Consider the following 20712-nt stretch of genomic DNA (forward strand, 5'->3'; position numbering starts at 1 on the left):
CTAAACAAAAGCAACTTTATAAAACACTGTAAGTACTAAATAAAACTAAAAATCAAGTTAGCATTCCTTTAATATTTTGGATGATGTTGTTTTGCTGAAACTTGCTTTTCCCAGTGTTACTATGATACTGACTGCTCTACTGTAGGTTCTCTTGAGTTTGTTATTCCTACCATGTGCCTTGTGATAAGTTATGCTGCTCCTACTTTACTTGAACTAACTTTTATTCATAAGGCACATTGGTTTCCATATGGTATGATTGTATCATTTACATCATAATGATGGCTAACATTTACTGAGTGCCAGCTTTTAGGCAGACATTGTTTTAATGCTCTGCTTGTATTTTTTCACTTAAATCACATGACAAATCCTTGACGGAGGTAGTATTAGTCCTACTTTACAGATGGAGAAATAAAGGCACAGAGAGATTAATTTGTCTAGTGTCAAAAAGCTAGCTAAGTAAGCAATCTAACTCCAAAACACATGCTCTTAAGCTCTTGGTTATATTGCTTTTTTGAGTCACCAGCCCACCTTTATTAAATTTTGACAGTAATATTGTTGGCATTAATACAATCATTAAGTCATAAATGCAATGCCAAATTCACATAGCAGATCCCAGATGGACATCAATGTGCTCATACGTGCGTAGCATTGAAATGAAAACTAAAATTTTAACAATTCTTGCATGTAATTCATAGTGTCCAAAGATTGTGAACACAATGAGAAACACTGATTTGGAAGTCCTAAGGAAGGATATAAAACGGCTTGAAACAGAAGTAAAGCCTTTATTGTAGAAGATTCATTAGGTCGTTTATACAAGTCTTTATATAAATGATAGTATTCCTTGGACTACCGACTCTTAAAAGAAGTTTGAATGATAACTAGAGAAACATTTACAGTGCAAAATTATTTTTTGACAGTAAAAGCAGTTAAGGATGTGACTGACCAAAGGAGTCCATGAAATGCCCCATATACTCTGCCTGCCATTGTTTATCTAATGCCCAAGGAATGGTTTGGATACTCATTGTCCTGGAGGTGGTGGGGATGAGAGGGACTGTTTTGTAAAGTAGAGTATGCAATTAAAGGTATATGCATATTGAGAAAGCTACAAATAGAACAGAAAATAAGAAATCAGAGGAAATACAGGGAGTACAGCAAGTAGAACCCTTGTAAATATGGTTACTCTATTAAAATGATCTATGAGCTTCCTGGCAACTATGATAAAAAGATAAATACAGTGACTTCATGATTTTCAGTGTCTGCTGGAGAGAAGCAAGCATACCTAGTTTAGAAACACAAAATGAATTCACATTAAAAATACCCTGATAGTGACTTTGGATAAGCCCTTTTTCTTGTCTATTAAATGAGGATGCATGATGTAGCTCTCAGTGTGTATGTGAGACACTGCCCAGATCCCACCTCCAGGAGGGAGGCACTGGTACTAATCCTCCTCACCCCTCTCCCCAGCTATCTGGAGCCCTGACTGCTAATGGTTTATGGTTGAATTACTCCTAGAAATTTTCCTTTGCCAAGGGAGCTGCCTCACTCAAGATTAAGCGCCTTTTCCAGTGGCAGCCTGAATCCAGTGACTGGTCAGTGTTGAAATACAAAGTTCCAGCCTCCTTACCTCAATTCAGGACAACTCTGAAAGTTGCGTGACTCACCTTAGGATCAGCCGAGGCCTCTGTTGAATTACGTCTAAGTCCCACTTCTTTCTCAGCCCAGTTCTTTTTCCTTCAGTCTCTCACAGGCATTCTCAAGAGTCCTCCCCAATAAACTCCTCCTTAGAGTGTTTCTTGGGACACCTTCTTTTAGCAGTATTGTAAGAATTGGGGATAGTAAATGTAAACTGCTTAGCACAAATTTCAGTACATAATAGCCACCCAGGAAATAGCAGTTATGATCTTAGAAAATTTCATTACGTGGGGCATTGAGCCACATAATGGGCAACATTTGATTTTTGTAGATGATACATGTTTATTCACATGACCATTTCTCTTTGCAAAACCTGTAAAGCTAAGAATGAAATATAAAAATTCTACCAAGTGAGCTATAAAAATAGTTTTATGAATTTCTTTCCAAAAACATCCTAAATAAGTTCAGGTTGTCCAAGGACAGATGCTTATAATAAGCTTTGAAAATGCTTATTGTTTTAAGGTTTTCATGGAAAGGTTATATGTCAGGGTATGAGGTTATGTTTTTCCCTGTGCTTAAGATCTGTAGTTTGCACAACATAAATATAAAAGCACTTGTTCGGAGTAATTTATGTTTTTCACAATTGACTGAATCTTGACTTAATGTTTGTACCCAGATATCTTCACAGAGGATTTCTAATAACCTTAGTTTTTAGATGATTTTATCTGAATGTCAGGATTATTCTTTTTTTCACAATCAAATACAAATACATAAAATTTACTCATGGAAAAAGATCTATATCATAGATTATCTTTGCATTATAGAGAGTAGTTTTTCAGGCATAGTTGATTGTGGAACAGTTAGTAACAATGGAGACCGTTTGTATGGGAGGCATTCAAAGATGGATAGCTCTCCCCTGCAATGCTAAAAATACTTTGGATAATTCTCTTGGATGTGTTTTTTAGATAGCACATACTAATAATGTCACTTTTAACGTCATCCGAATACCACTTTGAGGTGGTGCCTGAGGGTGTGAGGAACTGAGAAAAAGATTCAGTAGAGTCACTGACATAAGCAACTTTATAGGTCATGTAGGAGGTGGGATGAAAATCACCTCTAATCTGTCAGGTTTTTACTAATAATTGATTTTTTTCCTTCCAGTTGGGGAGGAAGTTCTAGAAAAATAGTGTTATCTGCTATGATTGCTGCCTGTGTTTGAAGTAGTTAAGTGGTTCATTGTACCCTGATTTTTTGACCTGTCTGTTCTAAATAGAAAAGACATGAGGACTCTATGTCCAGAAGGATTCTTGTATCCCAAAGAAGCCTTTAAAATGAACATGTATATGAGGCATGCCTTTTATAGAGTATTACTGTTAATAAAAGATAATGGCATATGTGTCTATATGAAGTACATACAGTGTAAGGTTAAAGCTTTATGACCACATGAATTTTGTTCATTGAGTAATTGAAGATGTTGATTTTTGACAATAGTATTGCCTTTGTGTGTGGTTTTTTTTTTCCCTTCATAATCTGAACCAGCAAGACCCTCAGCTGTTAGGATGAAGGAGCCAAAAAACTTAGGGATTGATATTCATTGAGAATCAAAAATTCCTAAATTATATACTCAATGCAAGAATATCCCCCTCATGAAGACAGTATGGACCAGTTACATAAACACTAAGTGAATGAGTCGGCAGTAGCCAGATTTAGAATGAAGTACAAACTGATAGGATTCAACCCTGGAAGTTCCCCTTAAAGACTGAGGCTCCAGAGAGGTAAGACCTCTTGGTTTGAGATGGTTCTATTAAAGTCCAGGAAACAGTGGAATCTTTTTTTCCTTTTTATATGTGTCAAAACTGCCTTATTTTCTTAAGTACCCTTTTTACTTATTTCATTTGTAAGGCATAAGAAGAAATAAAGTTTGGACAGGGCTGCAGAGTACTCTTTGGCAGGTTACCGTTCCCCCCTCCTTGCCCCCCCCCCCAAGAAAAATAAAACCACAAGTACTGTAGTTTTAGAAAAGCCTTGCCTGCTACATTGGACTTTGTTCCAAAGAAATTAATTTTTATGAATTACCTGTATGTTTTCTATCCTTGTCTGCTCCTGCTTTTCTTAAAAGGTTTTAGGGGCCCTACCTACCTTGGATTTATTCCTTATAATTTATAGATATAACCCACCAGTGCAGCTAAACAGTGAGTTTCATGATTTTCTTCACTAAGAAAAATTTGGTCCTCTTTGCTAGTACTTTCCTACTTTAAAGTTATCTTAATTCATTTATTTAGTAAATGGATATTCAACAACCTTATGCAGTAGGCTCTGTTCTAGCTCAGATGAACAAGGCAGACAATATTGCCACTTCATGGATTTCACAATCTAGTGGATTAACCCTCTTAGTGCTGATGAGTGGCATTTTATACTTTTCATATACCATGGTCCTTTTGAAGGAATACTTATTTATCCCTGGATCTTAATTCTTCATTCAGTAAGTGAGGAAGTTGGACTAGATGATCTCTAGGGTTCTTTTCGGTTCGAAAACTTCCATAATGCTTTAGTAGCTGGAGTCTGGGTTTGCAATTAAAGCCTTGGGCATACTCACTCACCTCCCTTTTAGGTCACTGTATTATAGAAAGTTTTATAGAAGAGAAATTTGCAAGGATAGTGACATAGATAGGTGAGGAATAGGAAAGTACCACAGGGAAGTCAATTAAGTTAAAGACAAAGTTTAAGAAACTTTGTTCTAATAATTAAGATGATATCGATGTCCATATTGTAAACAATTTCAGTGGAATAGTAGATCAGACTTTGATCCCATCAGGTTCAGCATTGAATCAGTGTAGGTTACAAGTATTGCCTACTCCTATGAGACTCTTCCAGTCATTAATTAATTCATTCAATGAGAATTAATACTCAAATTTGCAGTATTAAAATTGTAAAGAGTCAAAATTTAGCCACTCTTAACTACTGAGGAAGGCGATCAAGACTTATATGCCTATACTTGCTCCTGGATGTTGAATATCCCCTCTTTAAGGTGTTACCTTAGGTAATTTATCTAGCATCTGTATTGATAAGTCAATCAGATAATGAATGATCAAGTGCTATGTGATACAGCTGGATAAAATAATCTGCATAACTAATGAATCTTTTCATTCGCCCAATTGCCACTTCAGAAAAAGATTTCTTCCCAGGAAGTAGAAAAAAGTGCTATGTTTTGTGAAGGCTAAATTGATATCTTGTATACCCTTACAGTTAGAAATTGTTTTCTTTAAGAAACTGGAATTTGGCTACATATCTCTTAAAGGAAATATTAATACTGCTTTTCTAAGTGAGCAGGATACTCAACAAATTGGATACATTGCACTTAAACTGGTTGCCCCAATATTTAGACTCTAGTAAAGCTTAAGACATGAATTAAGTCCGTTTTCTTTTAGGGCTTCTGACTAATATGCCAGACTGTTTACTGACATGTTATGGAATTGAAAACTAATTCATAGTATAGAACAGAGATTTTTTTTTTTTAACTAAAGGTTCTTGTGTGTGTTCATGCACCTCTTGAAATTATATAGCAAAGTTTGTGTTTGTGTGTATTTTTCTGGGGAGGGGCTCCATATTCTTGCCAAAACTTGCTCTATAGTGCTACAAACTGGGGGAGTATGAAGCAAGTTTGCTCATTTTTTGTTTTTAAGGAATTTAGGTGATTGACAAGTCAGTTTGCCAGAAACTAAAACGAAGAAAACATAAGAAAATAGGTAGTAAAAGTTCTGCTAGTCCTATGTGGACTTTGCTATTGATCTAATCCTTAGTTACAGCTCTGTGTCAAAAAGATACATATAATGATTTATACTAAATTTTTTGTCATCCTTCTGGCTGTGTGCAGAAATCTGTTTACTTATGTCTGCTACTCTTTCCTACCTTTGTGCTCACAGTAAGAAAATAGAGCAAATTAAAGAAGTTTTGATTCTTTCTTAAAGATACTAAAATAAATCAGGTGGTGTTTTGTTTTATTGTCTCAATCAACAAGAGCAACTAGTTATATTATTTACAATAACTTAGTTTAAAAGAGGTAACTTATTTAACAATAAAGCAGTAACAGTTTAAAGGCAGAAAGATCTTTTTTTACAAAGACTTGGTGCTTCAACTTACACTCTTGCTTTAGTCTGAGATATTATTTTTAACACTTTCATAAGAAAATCAGTTATTAGAGATTTGCTCTCAGTGTAATCTCCCTTATCTCTTGTGGCATGTAATATGTGACTTTTTAAGGCTTTATTTGCAAAAAGTGTGTTCTTTATTAAATCAAAAGAATCTCAAATTGATCATGCTTAAGTTCACAGAGGGTTAAGATAAACTATATAATCCATTTCTAGTATGGCCAGTTTGACAACTACATTTGAAAATCTGTTTCACTGCTTGTTTTTTCTTATAACATTGTTTCCTGCTATTATAACTAAGCTGTCCTCCCTGCAGTTTGACTTTATTTTTCATCAGACATCTTAGACTGATCATACCAGTGTTTTCTAAACAACACATTTATATAGCTGTTATGCCTTATTTCTATTCCTCTTTGTCCCACTTCCACTGTTAAAACAGTGGCTTTGCCATGTCGATTATTTTATGATTGTATGAAATGGGGCAAATGCTGAGAAAATTATTGGGCCAGTAGCAGGATTAGTGGTATGTGTGCCCTTATGATTTATTTAGTTTGCTTCCTACTTTGCCACACCAGAGAAGAAATCAGTTCTTCTCACTTCTTGAAAGTCAAAGGAGGGATTGAAAAACACTGAGGCAAAAAAAAAAAAAATCTTTTTACCCCAAAGTAGCTTATAAGATGTTAGGAAGGATTTTGATGAAACCACTGGCCCTACTTATAGATCTTATTTTCCAAGCCTTTCATTATTTTATTTGCCCTTTTCTGAACTCTACAATTTCCCTCTCTTGTAGCTGGTTCGATGCCCAGAACTGAATGCTGTGCTCCAGCTGTGGCCTCACCGGTGCTGAATAGAGAGGAAGAGCCACCTTCATAGCTTACATGTGATTCCTCTGCTTAAACAACCCAATACTGGATTTACTTACTTTGGCAAGATAGCTGCATTGTGCACTGTATTTAATGTTACGTGTACTGTATCCCTGGGTCTTTCTCTGCATTGCTGCCGTTAAACCCCAAATCCTGCCAATCTAAAACTCCTGCCTTTGTTTACCTGCGTTCCCCCACCCCCATAGATTCCCCTTACATTCATCCACAATGAATGTCATCTTCTTATTCTCTCATTTCCTTTCACTCTAATCCTAAAACTTTGGCAAATCTCTGTCCTATAAATTATCAGTTGTCAGCCATCTTATTTATCTCTCTGCTTTGGCAATGGGACATCTTTCAAGTCTCTTCTCTGGTTCTTTTCCTTTTATGGTCATTAAATACTTGGAATGGTGGATTTAGTAAGCATTCACCTGACATTTCGAAATACCAAGAACTCCTCTGATTTGACCACCTGATCAAGTAGTAACCTATACTTTAGTTCTTCTGTTCAGATTTTCTTGATTTCTTTTGATCTCTATCCCTGTGCCCTCATTCAAGGTATAGTATTATCTCACAGCTTTTCTGATAGGAAGGAGACAATAAGATATTATCAGTTACCTAGAGATATCTGACAATAAGGGAAGTATTATTATTCCTAAGTATGAATAGAGTAGTCTTTAATAATTCAAAGATATTCTTTTCCCTCTGAGATCATAATTTTAAATATATATGTATATTTGGGAGCTTAAGTTAGTATAAATTTCTAAGATGAGTGACATAAAGGGGAAAGGAAGGGAAATAAGGTGTTTGTATTGAATAGGACATGGTTCTTCAAGATAGCCAAATTGAAGTTTGTACTGGGTTTGTATAGCTGTCTTCGGATGGGAGATGAGACTTCATTTTTCTTAGATTCTGGAGCATTATTTTAATTTCAGATTTAGAGTAGGTTTTCAAGTTGTTTATTTAGGATTGTTGACTCACAGTGTTTTAATTACATGCTTTGGTTAATCATTTGGAGTGCGGAAAGTATAACCTTTTCTGATTTATTAAGGATAAGAATTGGAAGATCTCCGTATGTCCTTCTTATCCATTTTTAAACTCCCTCAAGTTTAACTAAATCCCAGTGTTTCTTATAGCAATAGCAAAGCTGATGTTTGGAGTTTTACTTTTTTTTCTATCTCAGTTGGTGTGTCTCCTTTAAACAGTTTCTGCATGGATTTGTGGTCTTTACTAAACCCAGGAAGTACCTCTTAGATGTATTTATGCCTTGAGAGAGTTAAAATCAATTTGGAAATCTTTTAATATTATTTCAGTATACCAAATTCCTATCAGGCGGATTTTGAAGTTACCAAATATCTTTTATTCAGACATCTAACAGATCTTTTACATTTCAGAATATTATGCTATGAAAGTGTATTACAGAAGTACACCACAAAATAAGTGGTGGCAAGAACTATGAGCCTTTTTTGGTGAAATACAAAGTATATCACCTGCCTATTCTTCCACATATCTCTTACTATTAGATATTGCTAGTTTCCTCCTTCACAATTGCACAAGGCCAGTAAAATTTTAGGTTCAACCTGGTGGTTTCAAAGAAAGCAAGAGTCTTTTCTGTGGTTTTCCACCATGAACATTGTCAAAGATTTAAGGCTTTGCTTATAATGCCTGTGTCACTTCCTAACAGGTGTGCTTTCTAAAGCACCTTGCTTCAAAGGAACCTTAGTTTTATCCTTGACTTCTGAAGTTACCCTCAATGACAGAGACAAGTCGGCTGGGCATTTGTGGGCTGTGTACTTTTCTCTAGGCAGCCAGTAAGTAGGGACCAATGGCATGGTTTCCATCTCCATTTATGGCCTCAGAAGGGTGAAAGAAGCATGGTCAGGCCTCTCCATTTACGGTCCTTGGAGGAGCTGAAAAGAGTGGTTGGGGTGTTCTTGGAGGCAGAAACTAGGCATTGTGAGATAAAAATAAATTGGCAGGGGATGTTTGCAATGCAAATTCCAGTCCCTGCAACAAGGGCAGAGGGCACTGGGAAAGGGAAATATGTGGAGAGTCAAATGAGATCTGCTGCAGGCATTTGTTTCCTGCCATTGGAAGGTTTGCCCATAACACACTTATCCCAAGTTTTGTGTTTCTGGTTTGTTCTATGAAGTTTTATGTAGTTGTGACCAACCTTATAAAGAGAAGGAAGGAATGCTGTTTTTAAAAGTATATTACCAAAACCTCAGTCTTTAAAGCATGATTTGAGGCCCAGAAGAGATCTTAAGAAAGGGAGAATGAAGCAGGTGCTTAGGCAGGAGTTAGGTCTGCTGGCTTTAGGGTGGGGTGACTATGTCGTTGCTCTGCTTATGTCTGAGAAGATCATCATATATACCAAACTTTTATTGTTTCTTGTGTCCAACTGGATTTCTGACCTCAAGGGAGAGATTTGCAAAGTATTCAACAGAGTGTCTTGTAGTTTGTCAGCTGTGATTTAAAGATACTGAACTTTCATGGAGGCTCTGTAAAGATTATGAAGAGTTGTTTTGATTTGCCAAGAACAGATAATATATTGGCTTACGGAAGGTAACCTCATGTATAGGAGAAATTTCCAGTCTGACCAATGCCTATAAATTAAGTCTGCAGTGACTCAGTTTTACACAGTTGAGAAGAAAGTATTTGGGAACCACCAGGGAAAAGGGGTCTTGTATCTCAAGAAAATTCTTAGTGTGAAACCCAGTAAAGCAGAAGGGAGATTAGCAGGAACAAACGGAGGCAGAGATGGGATACAGTCTATGAATGTAACCAAACCAAATTACTAAATTTGGAAGCTGGGACCAAGTCCTTGATTTATCTTTTAAGTATATAAGATAGCATACAGTGTACCATTAAACTCAGGAGCCCGGGCTAGTAATCAGAAATGTGCGTTAGAAACAAAGACTATGAAGGAAATTGAAGGATTTTACAAGATAATAAAATTATCCAGGATTTATCTGTGGACTTGCATAATGATATTTGCTGTGTGCCATACTGGCAGTAAACGAAGTGAAATAACACTCTCCCCTTCTCTCCCCCCCCCCCCAAAAAAAAGTATGCTTGACCTCATTTGTTGGATTGTTTAGCTGGCAGTTTGAGTTGGTAGAATAGAAGAGCATTATTGGCTAACTTTTAGGCAGAAGTATTAGGGTACTGTTTCTTGATAGTTGATATTTGAGACTGGGAATTTGTAGCATTACTGATTTGATCTTCATTTTAAACCTTAGCAGTTTCCCCAAAGACAGAGTTAGTAAGGATTATGGACCATGTAAATAATATGTTTTACTAGCTAATCAGTTTAGGCAATTGTTTTTATCCTGAATTCTTTCTTAATCAGGAATAAGGAAGGTTATATTCTTTGCTTTGGGGAATTCTTCTTTCTGTCCTCCCTTCCCTCACTTTTTCCAAATTCTGAGCACAATAGCAGCTCTCTCTCTTCTGTGGCAGGTGTGCATCCTATTGGCTGGCTGGTATTTCTTGTTTTTTTTTCCCCCTCCCCTTATTCTTTTTAAATTGGGGTGGGGGTATAAAAATATGTGTATGGGGTACATGCAATAATGTTGTAATGTTTTTTTTTGTTGTTTAATGGATAATTGATTGCAAAATAATTGTTTGAATTATAACATGTTTGAATAAATGCTAAAATTAGTAATTTTTTTCTAATATAATAATGAATTTGAAATCTAGCATTCCTGTAACAATGTGTCTATGTTTGTCTGTCTGTGTCTGTCTAATAGTAATTAATATCTGTGGTCCATACCTGGAAGAGGAAGTACAGCTTTAAAGGAATAACAAAAGACTTTGTGTCTTAGACCCTTCGCAGGTGTTACAGTCGGGTGAAAGAACATGGTGTTGGGAAAAGAAAGAGCAGTTACACATTTGAACAGTTGGAACAGGTGTTTGGTCAGGGAGGATGGGATGCTCAGCCCTGCCAGCCTGTACTTATTAACAGTAGTGGCTTGTACCAGGAGCTGGAGTCAGATGGCAGCACTATGGAGGAGTATTCACAGGAGGACTGGGGAAACCACAGTCAGGATCTCCATGGCTATCCAACAGATCAGGAATTGGGTAAGAAAGCCAATGTGTGTAATACTTGCCTGTATATATATGTATGAATATATATACCTGTATATGTGCACCAACACTGATACCTGTAGCTCACATTGTCATCTCAAGGCACTCAGTCTCTTCAGGGCACTGTGGGCGTCCTTGGTGTGGCCTTTAACTGCCAACTAGTGCTTGGTATTGGTCATTTCATGATTTGAGTACCAGCAAGACCTCTAAAGACACCTAAGATTTCCTCCTTCTGAAGCTCAGTGATTCAGTCCTGTGCAGTTCTAAATATCCTGCGCCTTCTGGTTCTAAAATGACTTCCAAGAGTATTGACTCTTGGCCCATCTGCCAAAGATGAATCTTTTTCTCCCTTCATCCCCAGTACTTTCTTTTCTGTTTGAGATTTGGGAATAGTCCCCTACCACACTTAAGTCTGAACAAAAAAAGAGGGGAAAACGCTATTTATCTTGAAAAGAGCTGAGATTTGAACTTTATCAGGGATCATATTCCTTCTGCCTTCTTAAGTGACCCCACCTTGGCAGTGGCTGGAGTATTCCTACACAGTCACCGGACTTAACAATAGAAAATAAAACTCCTATCCATCAAATCTAAACTTGTAGGCCTAATTAAGAGAGTATGTGTAGTTTTTTTGTCTGTCTCTTTTGGCATTAAATGCTCCAATTTTGATTTTCATAGTTTGAACCTACTAATCAAGATTCTTCAGAAGCCATTCATTGTACATTAAAAGCAAGCTGTAGGATGAGTGCTCACTCATAAGTAAATATTCTTACTCCCTAGTGAAGCACCCAGACAATCCTGAGGAAGTGCCAGTAGGATTGGCAATATAAATGTGCTTCCCTAACTTAAAAGTCCATTGGGACTGGGTTAAAGATTTCCTGATGTTTGAGAAATTTACAGAATTTCTGTTAATTCAAAAGAAAAATGATTGAATGCTAATATATTCCTTAAGAATAATGTTTTTTAAAAAATCTTTCAAATATTGAAAAAGACTATAAAACTAAGAAAAAAGCTTAACGATTGGAAGAATGAAAAGTACAGATGCTAATTGATTTCTAACCACCTCTTAATTTCAAAATAGTAATAATTCTAAATTATTTTAGCATCCTATAACTCTGGATTTGCCCTAGTGGGTTAGGTCACTAACCTAGTGGGTTAGGAAAAAAAACTCCATTTTTTCCTTTGGGAAAAAATGATAAGATATATAGCTGCAGACTTTGCTGATTCCAACATTGGGGGAATAATTGCTCTGTAAAACCTACATGGCAAATCTAAATTGAACAGAATTATTTTCATTCGTATTCTTTTAAAATCATGTTTGCAGTGAAATTAAGCTTTAAGCTCCTAGCTAGAAATCCGCTGGTGACCTTGAAGAATTTTATACATGTGGAGCTGGTTTCTGATCTTGCATCTAAATGTATGCATCTCATTATATGTTATATTTATAGATTTGGCATTGGAGAGTGTTCGACAATAGAATTGAGGCCCCACATTAGAAAGTATAGAATGAGCAGTAAACAGTACTTATCTACATAAATGTATGCCAACACCTAGGAAGATATAATTTGTTTCAAAAACTTTGCTTTTCAGATGAAATACCTGTCACAAAGAGAACATTAAAAATAAAACAAGAGTCTTCTGAAGAAGCACAGTAAGTAGAAGTTTCACTTTTCCACAGAGCATATTGGCCTAAGTTTAAGGACTGTTGAGAGGATTCAGCAAATCACTGCTATCATTTAGAGACGCCAGGGAAGTTCTAGCCACACCACTGAAGAAGAAGTCTATTCATTCTCTCTCATATGCTTAGCCTAAGTTTTCCAGTGGTTAACGTAAGATGTTGGAATTTTAATGTATACATGAAACTAAGTATGTTTATGCCATTTGCCTGTATGTGTGTGTGGAGCCCTGGATGTTTAAATAAAGTTTAAAGATGAATCCCAGTGCCCTGAGTTTAGGTGAAATGAAAGGAGGGCCAAAAGGACACTTTAATTCCTTATAGTATTACATTTGGGAATCAAAAAGCAAGGTCACTGATGACCTGTTCATACAGGGACGGGGTCCTTCCATTGGCCTGCATCACCTCATCTTCCCTCTAAGAGTTAAGCATCATCTCTTTTGTAAGGACATCACAGATCTCTGAGTTACCAGTGATGTTCTGTTTGTGGTTCTTTTTAAAAGCTTTAAGTTAGTCCCTGAGTAAATCTAATTATTGAAGATAATATGTTAAAAGATAAATTTAGGGGGAAGAACACCATTTTTTTCACCTGTAACCCTGGAGTGTTTAGAGCACCCACTTGTATACTTCTTATACTTCATTCTACACATGAGTTCTTGATGTTTGAGACATGGTGGAGGGGCATAAAGGGGAAGAAGCAAGGTGAAAAGACTAATAGCAAGCAGGGCAATGAAGAAACATTAGTCTTTTCATTCAGCAAACCACCAAGACCAACACCGTCACCCCATATCCCCCTTTTCAAATGCTTGTTAACTTTTGGTAGAGTACCTCTTGGTAACCAAAGAACTCCCAGTGCCAGCTAATTCCATGTCTGAGGAGGCAGAAAGTTCAGGGATCAAAGGGTCATCTCCCAAATTGCAACCATTATCCTGTCCCTCAAAAAAAAAAGTTTATTAGTCAAATCAGTAAGTTTGAGGCCATCTGTTCTCAGAAGGAGGTCTCTTAAGATTGTGACTCAGAATTTCCCAAAAGAGGGGAACTTTTCTATTTAAGAAAATGAGTTTTTACAACTCCTTACCTTTGAACCTCTATTCCCTAAAAATGCCTCTAGCTCCTTCATTATAGTGTCCCACTCTCCCTTTAGCTGCTCAGGACCTGAACCTACAGGGGAGGTCCTGCAGTTGAAGTAACTGGGCATAAACTTCACAGAATTGAAAATATCCTCAAACACTTGAACTTTTGCTGAGGTTGAAACTCGAGAAACCAGGAACTCCAGTCCTGGAACTGTTTAAATAACTGGGTCTGGTTTTTATTAATGTTCCATGATGTCAAAAAGCTGATATGAGTCATGAGCCCAAGGAGCTTTAGGCTGAGATCAGATCAGGAGAGCAGAAAATGGACAGGCTCTACAGAAACCTCCTGTTCTGCCTCCTCTCAAGGTTTCGACTTACTCAGTGAAGAAATTTTGAAGAAGTTCCTGGAGGTTATTTATTTTCCAGTCCAGTGGTTCCTTCAGAACTGTTCCTTGAAGGTTCTGACTATAGCATTAATAATGGTTTAGGGCCATGGCTGTGCTGAATAAAATCACTTCATTTGGATAATTGGATTTTTACCTCTGGAGGTGTAGGTGGGATTAGCCAGAATTAGCTGACAAAATCAGTAGTAAAATACACTATCCCTTGTCCATGAAGAAGGGCCACTCTACCTGCTTGTTTACTCAACATTTATTTATGAAGTGCCTACAGTAAGTCAGGCATTGAGATATATCAGTGAGCAAACAGACAAAAATCTGTGTCCTCCATCCCAACTCCTTACCTTAGTCCTCCTTGAGATCAGTAAAACTCATATCAAAGGTGGACAAAGAAAGACTATGAAAGATAACTTTTCTTTGAAGTGTTGACCAATGAGAAGCATAGTCCTATGTCAGAGCCTCACAAGCATCACAATCCAAGTACTAAAAAAGTGGTCATCACCAAGTGCCTTTTTGTCCTCTCAGTAGGTAGGTGATTCCCCAGTGAGGCAGGAATCTCATCTAGATGGCCATTCTGATATTTGAAAAGCTGTTAAGATAAAAAAAAAAAGTAGAGGGTAAGTCAGGGCAGTGTTTTACTCCAAGAAGCAGCTGATAGCAAAACTCTAACTCTTTTTCATTCTACAAAGAAAATGTCAAAGAACAAGAGGACTGATGGAGGGTGGCTGTATGGAAGATTCCCCGGAGTGCTCCAAAAACTCCTCCTTTAAGCAGTATGAGAATTTAATAGGAAATTCTCAGAAGATCTGTTACCTTCCAAAGCCTCTTTCTAAGAAGCTGTTAGCAAACCAGCATGTTCACCCTCTTTTCTTACTTTTGCTTGATTGTATGTGTGTGGTAACTGAGTATTTTTGTAAGTTAAACCTATAATTGATGTAGAGTATAATCGTTTGTTGCTAAGGTGATTTTTAACAAACTGTAATCTTCCAATATCAAAGTTTTTCCATAACTGAGAAAAAAATTATGATAATATATCCTCCTTGACCAGTCATCATGAAGTATGCATTTCAATTTTGTAGGTTAAATAGCACGTGAAGCAAAAATTTCCCTGCCTACTCTGTTAATTATACAAACAAATCAAAATTGAAATCATTTCTATATTTTTGCTTCACTTTATAAAGGATTTTTGGGACAGTTTCAACTCATTATCTTGAATCTTTCTCTTTTTTGTTGTTGTTTTAATTTCTTTTTTTATTAGAGCAGTTATAGGTTTACAGAAAAATCATGTAGTCTTTCTCTCTTAAAACCCCAGCCTATTATGGACATTCTCCATCTGAATTCTCAGATTTTAATTCTGTGCTGAATTGATAGTGCTTTTAAATTGGAAAGTAGTGATGAATTTCAGACAAACAGAAGAAAATGTCATTTTGTTTTTACATCAGGTCATGAGTTATAATCTGTTGTACATTTTCCTACAAGCAGGTAGGGGTCAAAATATATTGAATTCTCTGAATTTCTGGGTTAGATATTAAGCTGTTAATTAAGTGGCACTAAATGCCTTTCTGAATATAGCAACCTTCACCTTCTTTTGGGAGTTAGGTCTAAAGGCCCTCATTACTATGTATTATAGTAGCCACTTTAAAATATCCATGCTCCTTGGGTTTCTGAAATCTTGGGTTTTGTGTATCAACATTTACAAAGCTTGATATAGCCAAACTATAGAAATAATAGAAAACAGTTTATCATTGATTCCTAGAAGCTTCTTAGGGGCAGGTGATTCTCAGATATACACCATGATTATTTAGGTCTTCACTCTCCAATATGGTAGGCACAGGTTACATATGGCTATTTAAATTCAGTTTAAAATAAAATAAAGTAGAGAATCTAATACCTTACTCCCCCTAGCCACATATTAAGTACCAGTGGACACTGTATTGGATGGTGCAGATGTAGAACATTCAGTCGTTGCAGAAAGTTCTGTTGGATGGTGCTGATCTAGACACTTGAAGAATTTGATTTTTATTTCTCTTTCTAGGAAGAGAGACATCATGCAGAATATTGTACAGATTTTGGAATCCGTACAGTTGAAATGGGAACTGTTTCAGAGCTGGACAGACTTTTCAAGGCTCCATCTTTCTAATAAACTGGCCATTTTTGGAATTGGTTATAATACCCGTTGGAAAGAGGATATCCGTTATCATTATGCTGAGATCAGCTCCCAGGTTCCCCTTGGCAAGCGACTTCGGGAATACTTCAACTCGGAAAAGCCCGAAGGACGGATCATTATGACCCGAGTGCAGAAGATGAACTGGAAAAATGTTTACTACAAATTCTTAGAGATCACTATTAGTGAAGCCAGGTGCCTGGAGCTGCACATGGAAATTGACTGGATACCCATCGCCCACTCCAAACCAACTGGTGGAAACGTCGTTCAGTATTTATTACCAGGAGGCATTCCTAAAAGCCCAGGTCTTTATGCCATTGGCTATGAAGAATGTATTGAGAGGCCCCTCTCACCCCACATGGAGCGGCGTTCCCTGGACCCAGGAAAGGAGGGCCGGGTTGACCTGGAAGCCCTTTCAGCACAAGCCTCATTACAGGTGGAAATGGAACCCACCCGAATTATCTATTGCTACCTCGGAATTGCTGAGGTCAGGACTTTACAGCAATGCTTATTTTTACATTTCCAAGCTAATACCAAAACCTTTAGCAAAGATTGGGTTGGTATTAATGGGTTTTTGTCTCAGAACTGTATCGTGGATCCCGGAATTTCCCCCAAATCCATCTATATCAAATTTGTGGAAGTAGAGAGGGATTTTCTTTCCGCTGGCTCTTTAGTTGAGTGCCTGGAAAAAGCCATTGGATACCCCTTAAAATTTAACAACTGAAAGTTATCCTTCATAAGGATTTTGGGCTCTTCCCTCCCTCTACTCACTCCCCATTGCCCAGCGTATCCCTCATCCAGATGCTGCCATCAGACTTTTCAAGGAAACTGACTTTCCACAATTGGGCCAGTACAACTTATAAGGATTCACAGTAAACTTTGGGAAGAACAAACAGACCTTACCTGAAAATGCTCATTTTGAGCAAGCAAGATATTCAATGAACTTGCATGGTGGGCCAGCTATTTCTTTTTTAAAAACAAAAAGACAATTTTTAAAACGATTTTAGAGCCCTAATATAAACAAATGTAGGTACATTCCATATTGGACAAAACTTATACTTTGAGTTTCATATGAAATTGAAAAATTGTATTTTTTTCACAAGGTTTCATTTTTACACATAACTTCATGTCTCTCTATATGTGTTATTTACAACCCTGAATAAATAAGCAATAGATAATGGCAAGTTAAATCTTGAGTCACATTAAATAAGACTGTTTTTCAATATCACCCTTAGCTATTGTATATAATTTAGGGTTCCATTTTTTCACAACCAAGTGTTTTGCTATTTCCAATCAGTGTTGCCTGCAAAGACCTTTGTTTCTGTGATGTACCCACTTTATGGTTGTGTTGCCATTTAAACTTTTTAAAAATATATATATATTAAAGTAATACCTGACCTCTTGACGTACTAGTTGAACTTTTTCGGGGACTGTGTTCTGATTTCACTACTAAGAACGAACAGAACAGAGCATCTTCACCTCCTTTCTCTCTATACCTCACTAATCAACGTCATTACTACTTGGCAGATGACCAAAGGTCACTGGACATCTCATTTTGTATATTCTTTTTAAAAAATGATAGGATACTCCTGAATTTGTAAGAGGCTTTCATTCCTCATCTTTACATTCAATCATCAGAGGTAACTCTGAAGGATAAAAAGTGGAAAATAGATGTCATCATTCTATGTCTAGAAAGGAAAGAGAGGAACTGATAGAAACATGACTTGTTTTTAAAAGTGATCAATGGGATTGGAATTTGGAAGGTATCAAGCCCATCAGGAAGATAAATATATTTGGATCATTCAAAGATTTCTAATGGGTTAACTAATGCTCTCAGCTAAGTACGGCTTACTGGTAGGATAATCGAGGATCACTTTTGTCTCACAGTGGGAACTTATTAGATTGGTTATTTATCTCTAATGATTCCCCAGAATCTCTCAGGTGCTCCACTTAAAATGGGCTGCAAATCCAGGGAAGAGCTATAATTCTCCGTTTTTCTATACTATCAAAGACAAAAGTTTTACGATTTTAGAAAATATTCTTTTCTTTTCCACATTTTGAATGGTCCTAAACTAGCTATTTTATTTCTCAATTCTGATGCCTCTTGGTTGGTTGATGCTTATTTTTCTAATGGTGCGAGGATATAACCAATGGGATGACTTTCGTTTATGCCAGTTGAGTCTGGGTTTGTAGAGTAAGCTGTTTTCTCATGTGAATATCGGGTGCTAGTTCAGGGAGAGTGTAAGTATTGTGAGGATGTTTGAGTATAGCACCTCTCATCCCTGGGCACAATCTGTAGGCACAGACATTAGGAAATTCTCATGAATTCCTCTTTTGAACTTGGAATTGAAATCCTAAAGCTGAGGCTCCATTAACCATCTTGTAGCAATAATCTCATAGCATTCAGTGCTATAGGAAATAGAGCATTACCAGGAGTATTACATGGCATCCCCCAAACTTTGCCACTGACCAACCCCAAAACATTATGCTTGACACATTTTTTTTCTCCATCCTACTTCCCATTGCCATTATTTACTTGGCTGGGTCAGAGCATTTGGAAACATTGTGTGAGGATGTTTTAGATCTACTTCACATTACTGACGATGGGCCACTGCTAGACCACTTTGAGAAACACGGAGATGGCAAAGACTAGACCCAGTGTGTTTTCACCATTTAGCTTGCAATGGAGTGAGGTGAGGGGTGGGGGAAAGAAGACAAAGCTGAGCATTGGGAAATGGAGGATGGAAAGAAAGTAGCTTGCTGAAATCTATTCAGTGTTTTCAGCCAGAACAATCTAGAATAAAGGGCAGCAACTGAAATATTTAGTTTTCAGATAACTAAATATGAGCATTGCCGAAAGCAAAGAATGGCCCGTTTAGACCTTAATGAGGCCATAAAACTCACTGGAGGTGGGTGGTGGTGACACTATATTCAAGCCTAAGAAGCAGTATTCAAGAAGACTTTAGAGATACAATGTATGATTTGGGGAAAAATGCTAACTACCTGCAAATTTCTAACATGAAATTATGATTACAGTTCTTGTACATGTCACATTTATGTAAGCAATTCCCAGGTCACTCAAGTCATCTGTGCCAACATTCTTATTTGACAGAAGGGAAGAGAACAGTGGCCACCTTAAGATGCATCTTGGGAAATCTTTCAGAAAGTAATGGAGTTACTCTGCTAACTTCTACCATTTGTCTGCCTCAAGGTCAGGGGAAATGGGTGGTTGGAATGGAGATAATGAAGACAATTCTTTGATTGGGGGGTGGACAGTAAACAAGTCCTGAAGGGACATGGAGACATTTACTTCCTACAGATCTTTGGTTGCAAATTATTTGGGACCAAAATTCTGAAGGAAAAGTTGCTATAGCAGGTGAATGCTGAGGTTTTACCTTATGTAGCATTTAACAGGGATAAGTTCAGACTTGTAATTAAATGCCTTGCTGTTTCTGGATTACAACCAAAAGACTGTGTACTGCCTTTCTTGGAAGGAGTTACTTATTTGGGGTCCCTTAACTAACCTAGAAACAAAGGCGTAAGCTACAGCCGAGAAGACTTTGAGTATGATAATTCCCCACCCCACCCCCAATCTATTTGAGTACTCCTAGTTTATAGGTCCCTGCCTAAGGATATGAGACTGCGAGCTCCCTATTCCTCTGGCCTTTGCTGCCACTGAGCTGCCAGTGTTAGATCCCAGGGTTTGCGCGAGCAGAGCAGTCTAGTGTTTACATAGGCATTTCTCAAAGCCACTGCATGGCAGCTATTTGAAGAGAAGCCAGGAACGTCTCCCTAGGAAAAGACCGCTGAGAGGGTCTGTGAGTACTGGGAAACAGACCTTGTGCAACAGTGGCACAAAGACCATACACTGTTAAGTCGAAGAGCACAACTACCGGATAAATGGAATCCAGTAGGCCTGGCTGCTTTTCTTCTCAGTTCTGCCACCCGGAGCGGACAGCGCCAGGAATTCGTTGCTATGCTTTCTACTCTCGGTGACCTTTGCTAGTTGGTTGAGCTGAGCCTGGATGTTTTGAAGCATCCTTTTTTCGTTGTTTTTTTTTGTTTTTGTTTTTGTTTTTTGTCTGCTGGACTGAGGAACAAGAACAGGTGCATGCAGCTCTGGTGCGAGCAGCCGCCGCCAGAGGGCGCAGAGATGCCTTGTGCTCCACCGGCGGGGGGAGGGGGCGGTTAAATTAAACTCGCTGCGAACAAGATCTAGTCCCGGGAATTAAAGGATCAGAGCTGCCCTGAGCCGTTGACAGCAGGGATGGAAGGCAGCGAAGATACCCCCCAGGGAATAAGGAAGAAATTGAGGGACTTCGTTCTGTCTGCCCTTTCCCGCAGCCGCCCCCTCCTTCCCCAGTCCACACGAGGCACGTAAGCCGTGCTTTTCGCTGGGAGAGGCTGGGAACAGGACTCGCATTTCCTCAGTTTCCTGCCCAGCTCCTGGGGTTACCTTGAGCCAATCTCTTCCCTGCTCGGGGTACGAGGCACAAGAACCGAGTAGTCCTCGGGCCTTCGCTTGGGGTCTCTACAGAGAACTCACAAAACTGGTGAAGCCGGTCCCTGTGGCCCCCTGCGGCGCTGGCGAGTCCGCATCTGCCTCGACTTCCTCAAGCGCAGCCTGAGTGCTCCCGGGGTGCTGGAGGTGGACGATAATTTTTCATCCAAGA

General features: G+C 38.0%; 1 protein-coding gene across 3 annotated transcripts in view; it reads left to right on the forward strand.

Annotated features, from left to right (window-relative positions):
* MSANTD2 (Myb/SANT DNA binding domain containing 2) overlaps positions 1 to 17463 on the forward strand; it is a 28426-nt gene extending 10963 nt beyond the window's left edge. Inside the window, exons 2-4 of one of the 3 annotated variants that reach the window (XM_077112572.1) lie at positions 10471 to 10726; positions 12320 to 12380; positions 15911 to 17463. In XM_077112572.1, the coding sequence (XP_076968687.1) occupies positions 10471 to 10726; positions 12320 to 12380; positions 15911 to 16763 (1170 nt within the window). In that variant the 3' untranslated portion in view covers positions 16764 to 17463. Of the gene's footprint in view, positions 1 to 6570; positions 9702 to 10470; positions 10727 to 12319; positions 12381 to 15910 lie in introns of those variants that run through there. The other 2 variants (XM_077112573.1, XM_077112574.1) reach the window with 2 other exon arrangements.
* The last annotated feature ends 3249 nt before the right edge of the window (positions 17464 to 20712 follow it).

Source organism: Tamandua tetradactyla, chromosome 8 (genome assembly GCF_023851605.1).
Source record: "Tamandua tetradactyla isolate mTamTet1 chromosome 8, mTamTet1.pri, whole genome shotgun sequence".
Lineage (NCBI taxonomy): Eukaryota > Metazoa > Chordata > Mammalia > Pilosa > Myrmecophagidae > Tamandua > Tamandua tetradactyla.